The sequence below is a fragment of the Gracilinanus agilis genome, chromosome 1, assembly GCF_016433145.1.
Source record: "Gracilinanus agilis isolate LMUSP501 chromosome 1, AgileGrace, whole genome shotgun sequence".
Classification (NCBI taxonomy): Eukaryota; Metazoa; Chordata; class Mammalia; order Didelphimorphia; family Didelphidae; genus Gracilinanus; species Gracilinanus agilis.
Window position 1 is genome coordinate 520,558,240 of NC_058130.1, and position 8,167 is coordinate 520,566,406.

The following is an 8,167-nucleotide window of genomic DNA, read 5'->3' on the forward strand; positions in this document are numbered from 1 at the left end:
GTAAAGCACTTTGGAAAATGTCTACCACATAATAAGTATTATATAAATGCATATTTCTTTCCCTTCTGCTTCTCTTCATCATTATCAGAGAGCTGTTACCCAACTCTGACTCTCCTTTGTGCTTGTTTTTGTAAGATGAAATTTTAATGAATATTAAATCTATAATGGAAATGAAAAAAAAGAAAAGTAGGCAAATACAACTTCACTCCCATATCTTATTAAATATGGACCTTATTGGAAATTACCCCTTGTTTCACCCAGAGATAGGTAGAACGTTCAGCACATTCATTGGTTATAAAATGACATATAAACTGCTTTAGGATTTAGAGCAGAAAACAAGATGGAATCCCATGCTAAAAAGAGGTATATTTCCCAAGCATTTTTTTTCTCCAAGAGAAAAGAGGATTTTTTATTTGATTTTCTGGGAGGTCCAACCCAATTTTATCCCTAAGCCAAATGAGAGGGGGAGCTTCATGGCCCTCTGATGTGTTTTCTCCTTTATTCACAAAAATAAAATGCATGATAAGGCAGGCGCTTTAGCATGGCCTATGCGATGATAGACTGAAATGACATGCTACCTTTATGCTTAATCCAAATCCTCCTACAGTTTGTCTTCTAATGGTCACCGTTCTTTCCTGAAAAAGAGGGTTTTTTTTAAAGTGGTTAGTAGATTCTAATACTGTATTTACATTCACATTTCTATTCTCTCTTTTGGTTATTTAATCATAATAACATAAGAGTTTAGTCTTGTAAAAATAATAATTAAAAAAAACTTATAATAAGCCTAAGATTCTAAACTTCAAATTTCTGAGAAAAGATTAAATTGCTATTAAATTGCAGAGCAAAGAAAAATTAAGCATTGTTCAAACCATTTATGCTCATGCTTCAAAATCTAAAGTTTCTAAAACTCCATTTGTCATTTTTTTAAATTATCATGATGAACAGAGATTAAAAGGCTCATTTTTGCATACAACCATGTACTGGTCATCTACTGTAAATAATGTTTATAAACAAAGGATATCCTGTCTACCATTACTTGGTCAAATTTCAATGTGGATGTTAAAGGAGATCCAGAAGGGCAGGGATAGAAGTAGTTGAGGAAAATGGCTATATATTTTCAAATGCATTTCATTATTATATGCATTGATGAACTATAAGATGTTGAGCTTGAAAGGGAAATTTTAGGTACAACTCCAACATTTTAAATAGTAAGGAACTAAAACCCAAGGAGGTTAAGTGATTTGCTTAGGATCATTTAGCTGTAGTATGGGTAAAATGTTCTTATTGAATTAAGTAGTCATAAATCTCTGTATTTTACATCTAAATAAGAATGATTTTTGGATCTACTTTTTAAAAATTGTTTAACTATCTTCATCCTTCAAAAGATAAGCAAAAATTGACTGTAAAATTGAATTTATATCATGATTAATTATGTGTGGTCCCAAATACATATGTACATGCTTTTATCTACATGTCTAATGTGGCACTAATGTTTCTTAACACATTGTATAATAGAAACTCATATACTTTTGTATCCTGATATTCTGCATTTTTGAGATATAATAATTATAAAGGAAATATGGCAATTAAAATCTTCTTCCATCCCAAGGAGACTTGAACCCTCTTCATCCATTCATCAAAGTTTCATCCTTGAATATCTCAAATGACCTATCTTCTTTGATAGGTATATTCAGTTTAGTTTTAGATGTTACATAAGCTTAAGCATTATCCACTTTCTAAGAAAGACTTTTCCCCATCTAATATTAGAAGATAATGTTTGTGCTCATTTTAGTACTAGTTCTACAAGCAGTTTCAGAATAGATAACATTCCAAAAGAGTGAATAAGAAAAAGCACAAGAGACTTTTGTTCTCATTAGCTCAGGAGCACAGGCTACTTATTCATTATATTTTGGCAAATTTGCAAGTATTCTTAAGCATAAGCTAAGCTATTTAGTGTCCATAAATAAAATAAAATAAGGCACTAAGGAAAAAGTTGTCATTTTTGAAAAATTTCTTAAACCATACATAATCTATATTCAAACAAAACAAATTATGCCAATTTTTATACAGAATTTCATTTCTCCTTGGCATGACATAAAAGATAGAAATAGGCAGATACGCATCACAAATAATTAGAATTCTACTTAATTAGAAGACATTCAGTAATAAGTATATCTAAAATTTTAAAAATCATCTTATTAAACACAATTTAAAAAATAACTTCTTTATTTTTACTATCATCACACTTATCAGGAACTGCCTGGTCAATAAATACATCTTAAGCCTATCTTTTCAAATAAAGGGGCATGGGGGGAGATTTATGGAATATTTAATATAAATAAAATTATGAAATAAGATGAATATTTTCTTTATTTTAAAAGTAATTTAACACACTCTCAATAGTTCCTCAATTAACCTTTGATTTTCAACTCAGTATGTTATGTTAAAATTGTTTGTTTTTGCAAAACTCCACACACATATAATGTATTTAGACATATCTCCAATAGAAAATAGTAAAATTAATCAAATATGTTTATATTTGATTAATTTTAAGTAGTTATTATGAAATATCTTTACATTTAATAAATTAGATCTGAATTCAAGGCAGATAAGGCACAGAAAGCATTTATAGAAATTATCTTTGATTAATCCTGATCATGGATGCAAGACAAATTAGGCAGAAGAAGCAGTATATGCAATAGACATATAAACAGAAAAGGAGGTGGAACAATCATAGAGTGAAAGTATGGGATAACCAACAAACTACTTATGTATTGCTCTGGTTTCCATGTTAGTTGTCCAGTGCACAAGCCTTTATCTATCTCCCATTATATTCATACAGTATTCCAAGTGATAAGGATACAAAGAAAGGGACAAAAAAGTAAAATATCCCCTACTTTGAGGGGGCTTATTTCTGAATGAAGAATATAATACATAAAGAATTAGGCACATGCAAGAAATATACAAGAATGTGGAAGAGAAGTCTCTAGTTGCTTAAAAGTCCCAGGAAAGGTCACCTGCAGAAGGCTGTATCTAGATAAGCCTTAATGTAGCCAAGGAAACAAAAAGTTGAGATTAGAGGAATCAGTGAATACCAAAAATGGGAGATAGATAAGGCAAAAGAACAGAGATGATGTATCATGATCAAGGAACAGGAACCCATAGGGTCCCTCAGGATTGTATAGATGAATGTTAGATTGTGTGGAGAAGAGTAAAGAGTAAGAAAATTAGAAAACTGCAAAAGGAACAAATTAGGAAGCACTTTGAATGCCCTCAAAATAAATTTATATTTGATTCTTCTGAAAGTATGGAGCCATTGGAGCTCATTGAGCCAAGAAGTGACAAATTTATTCTTTAGACAAAATCACCTTGGCAGATGCTAGGAAGATGGATTGAAGTAGCATGAAAATTGAAAAAGGGTCACTCATTAAAAGGCTACTATAACAACTCAGACAGGAGACAACAGCTCCTGAACTATAATAACAACTCTGTGAGTAGAAAGGAAGATGTAGTAAGTAGTAAGTAGAAAGAATATGGAAGATGCTTTAAAGGTAAAAAAGGATGAGTGAGAGAAAATAGCTGAGATGACAGCATAGTGTGAGATCCCAGGCAATTGGGATGATTAGTGGTGGCATCAACAATAAGGAAGTTCAGAAGAGGGGAAAGTATGAAGGGAAAAATCATGAGTTTTACAAAGAGAAACCCAATGACCAATAGACAATTAGAGTTGCAGAACTGAACCTAGGGAAAGAGTATAGGGATTACTATATGGAACTGGGAGTTGTCTGAATAGAGATGATAATTGGAATCTTTGGAGCTAATGAGACCATTAAGTGAGATAATATTGAGGGAAAAGAGAAGAGGGCTGAGAACAGAGCCTTTGGGGAAGGGGTAAATGTATTAGTCAAGATATGCATGAAGAGCTAGTATGAACCATAAGGAGTGACCACAGAGCAGAGAGGAAAATCAGAAGATAGCACTATCACACATGTGTGTGCACATGCACATACATAGAAGAGAAATTAATACATAGGAAGTAAAATTTTAGGCAGTGTCAAATGCTTATAGGAGTTTAAGACTGATGAGGTTTGGAAAAATAATATTATACTTGCAAATATTTAAATAATCATTGGCAAATTTAGAAAGGGCAATTTCTGTTGCTAGTGAGATCAGAAGCCAGATTATAGAGTCTAGAAGACAGGAAGAGGAAAGAAAGAGGAGTGGCTAGTTATTAATGACTTCCTGAAGAAAAAAATAGAGGATAATAGCTACTGTGGATAGTAAGAGATTTTTTTGGTTTGTTTTGATTTGATTCCTTAAAAATGAGGAAACATGTTTAGGATCTCAGTTAAGAGGGAGAGCATTCATGAATAGAAAGTATCTGACAATAAGAGAGTAAAGATGACAATGACTTGGGAGAAAATTTTCTGAAAAAATTGAATGGGATTGGGATTGAGGGATGTTTATAAAGGGACTAGCTTTAGTAAGGAGATCATATACTTTTTCATGTGAAATTGGTGTGAAGGAAGAGATGATGAGGGAAGACATCTGAGTGATTTGAGATATGGTTTTGGCAAAAGAGGATATGAGTTACTGTAGGAAGCTTGTAGAAAGACAAGAAAGTTTGAGAAAGGAAAGTAGACTATGAAAAAATCAGGGAAGAACATAATTTTAGAGTAGAGCATAGTGCAGGGTTAGATATGGACTGTTAAAAGGCACTATGCTGGGCCAATGGCTCAATGAGCTGGACCTGACTAACTGGCCTAGATCCTCAGGTAGTAGGAGAATCTAAGGCTGAGCGATGGATAGGATTGCCTGTGTGATCATAAAGATGTGCTGGTAACTACTAGGGCTTATGGGTGTTGAGCTTAGCCAAGCCCTTGCCTCTTAACAGTGCCCAAGCCAAGTATCTGGTGAGGGGCTGTATGCATGTTCCACAGCTCCTCTAGCTCCCTGGATTGGGTTTGGATTCGATAATAAGGCTGGTTATGGGCTGGTGGTTGTTGTGCTAAATGGATAAAGCTATTTGATAAATCCCTTTCCCTATAGCTGTAGATATTTACTAGGCTGGGAAGGAATGCCAATCTTCACTTGAATTAAGTTGTAACAGGATTTATTATTAGCTCAAAAGGATAAGATCAGGACGCAGAAAAGATGTTGGGAAATGCTATACTAAGTCTATGGAACTAAGGTAGTTTGTATCTAAGAGCAGCAGATTGATATTGGCTGGAGGCTCTTCCTCTCTCACAGTCCCTGGGAAAGGTAGTGATGTTCTTCTTAGCAGTTGTGCTGTTCTTGTCTCTCAGCTCAATATAATAGCAAGCTTCTTGTAATATTGAGATATGGATGCCGGATTAGCAGGTCTATGGCCTACCCACCCTTTTGCGACCCACTCCCAAGGTCCCCTTCCTCAAAATGGAGGCCCTGAGTATCTCAGTCCAAGGGTTTTTATAGAGGTGGTCCCAACTGTCTTTTGCCCTTGGCTTATGCCACCCTGGGTGAATTACAAAATCTGTAACCCACAATCCTGTCACTCGAGCTGTTCTCCATCTTGTCCAGATGTTCCTTGCTACAGGACACAAAGGTAGACCTAAGGAAAGAAGGCAAATGCAAACAAATTCAGAGGTGATGGAAGAGTTGAGTAGGAACTAGTAGGTGGAATTGAGGTGATAGTACAGAAAATGTGGAAGGATAAAATAGTAGTTCATAGAGAAAAACAATTTGTGAGTGATGAAAGCATCAAATATAACTATCTCTATATAGCTGGAGTAGAGTAGAAGAGTAGAAATTTAGTCGAATGAAAATCTGGAAAGTTAGAGTATTTAAAAGAGTATCAATATGTATGGAGCACTCTATTATAACAACACATAAGGAGAGAAAGACTGTGAAGTGGGCAATGTTCTCAGTTAGAAATGAAAAGATTGTTGTGGAGGTAAATAGATAACAACAATTCAGATCATGGTTGGGTGTTAAATTTTGATAGTGTAAATTTAAAAAGAGGGGACTTTATATAGTGAAGATAGTAATGAGAAAGCCTACAAGTGAAAATGGGGAATAAGGAATATTCCATCTCCATCAAGATCAGTTATTTGGAGGCTATGAGAGAAAGAGTAGCCATTATCAGAAATAGTATCAAGAGGAAGAACTACAGGAGTGGAAACACAGAAGAAAACAACTGCTTGAACACTTGGGTTGATGAGGACATGATTGGGGATGTAGACCCTAAAAGACCACACCAATGTAACTGTCAATAATATGTAAATAAGTCTTGGCTGACCACACATGTTAAAACCAGTGGAAATGCAAGTTAGTTATGGGGGCGGGGTTGAGGGGGTGAAGGGTAAAGTAAAAACATGATTTATGTAACCATGGAAATTTTTTCTAAAAATAAAAACTTTTTAAAAAATTTAAAAATTAAAAAAGAAAGTGTCAAGAGAAATGTTGTTCATTAGTAGGGAACCAGGTCTCAGGGAAACCCATATGACAAAAGATGTTGAGAAAAAAAGCTCCACAAGAAAGCATGTTTGATAATTTTGAATCAGGGATTTCAATGGGCCTTAGGAAGAAGTAAGCCGATCTATAGTGGGAAATGAGGGAGAGAGGGTTGAGATAGATAGATATATATTTGGGGATGGGGAACAGGATTTAGATGTTGACAACCAGGGGTTCATAATTATTGGGATGAGTTAAATATGAGAAATTGGAATAGATTAACTATTGAAAAATAATCCAAGCAAGACATCAGTGGTTAGACATTTTTAAGGGAGGAATATAATTAGCCTTTTCAAAGTTCTCCCTTTGGGTCCACCTTCATGGGAGACTGTTTCCTGTGAGACTCTGAGAAGTTCATGACATAATAAGAGGGAATAAATGGAGATGTGCAAATTCAATTTAAAGACAATAGCGCTCAGCAGTATAAGAATCCATGACAATTCCAAGAGTCCCATGATGAAAAAGGAGATCTACTATCATAGAAGGAACTAATAGTGCCTGAACACAGATTGGAGCATACCATTCTTCACTTTATTTCCTCCATGAATTTTTCTCTAATGTAAGTAATCATGTGTCTTTTTTCACAATATGATGAACATGGAAATGTGTATTGTATGATAATATATGTACAATCTATATCACATTATCTACCATTCTAGGGATGATGGAGACATGGGAGTTGGAGAACATTCATCATAAAATGTCAGAAAATTATATTAAAAATTGCATTGACAGGTATTCTGGGGAAAAATAAAACAAAAAGTCAACAGTATCTTACTTGACCCTCTTGGCCTGGAAAGGAAGGCATGAGGTAGAAAGGGAGTTATCCCCTGAAAAAGGTATCTAAATGATAGTTGGTGGTATAAGGGATTTCAAATAGTCAAGGAATGATTATTAAGACCAGTAATCATAACTTTCTCAGGGTTTGGGAATGGCCAACAGGATACATCTTACAGCATATGCAAATGATATAAAAAAGGGTTTATTCAAAGGAAGGGAAGGAAGGGAAGGGGATTGGGATAATCTAACTACAGACTATAAGTAAACCTCCCACCACATTCTTAAAGCTGGTATCTGCTCTATCAATAACCTCTCTACCTAAAAATCCCAATTCCTCCAATACAAACACCTCACTAACCAAATTCCCCCTCTTAGATGGTGACTAGTTTTGGAAAGGTTGGAGGGTAAGCAGGAACAAGGGCTCAAAGTGAAAGGATCTCATTGACAGATAGCTTTAGATGTCTTTAGCAGCTCTGTAGAAATATCTGTCAATCAGAAACAACCGGATACACACACACAGGAACAAAAATTGTATGCAAAAGACAGCCACAGGAGAGGGACGCCCCCAAACTCATAAGGTCCAACCAAGGAGTTCAGACACACTCAACCTACTCCCTTAACAGTCTCTCAGAGGAAACTCATACTGTCACTTCCCTAGAATTCTTCCCTTGAATTCCCTGGAATCTTCCTTCTTTTCTGCCTTTTAGCAGTCCTGCTCCTGCTCATTTCCTTATTTCTTTATAAAATCCCCTAGTCTGTGTCACCAGTACTAGAAAAGGTCATAGAGCAGGGCCTGTGGAAGGGAAGAAAGAAAGAGAGAAAGAAAGAAAGGAAGGAAGGAAGGAAGGAAGGAAGGAAGGAAGAAAGAAAGAAAGAAAGGAAGAAAGAAAGAAAG

The 8,167-nt window shown here is 35.1% G+C and overlaps 1 protein-coding gene across 1 annotated transcript in view; it reads right to left on the reverse strand.

Moving 5' to 3' along the window:
- Nucleotides 1-8,167, reverse strand: part of SNTG1 (syntrophin gamma 1) — a 504,168-nt gene that overhangs the window by 477,958 nt on the left and 18,043 nt on the right. Inside the window, exon 3 of the mRNA XM_044682770.1 lies at nucleotides 579-635. Coding sequence (XP_044538705.1) covers nucleotides 579-635 — 57 coding nt within the window. The remainder of the gene's footprint in view (nucleotides 1-578; nucleotides 636-8,167) is intronic.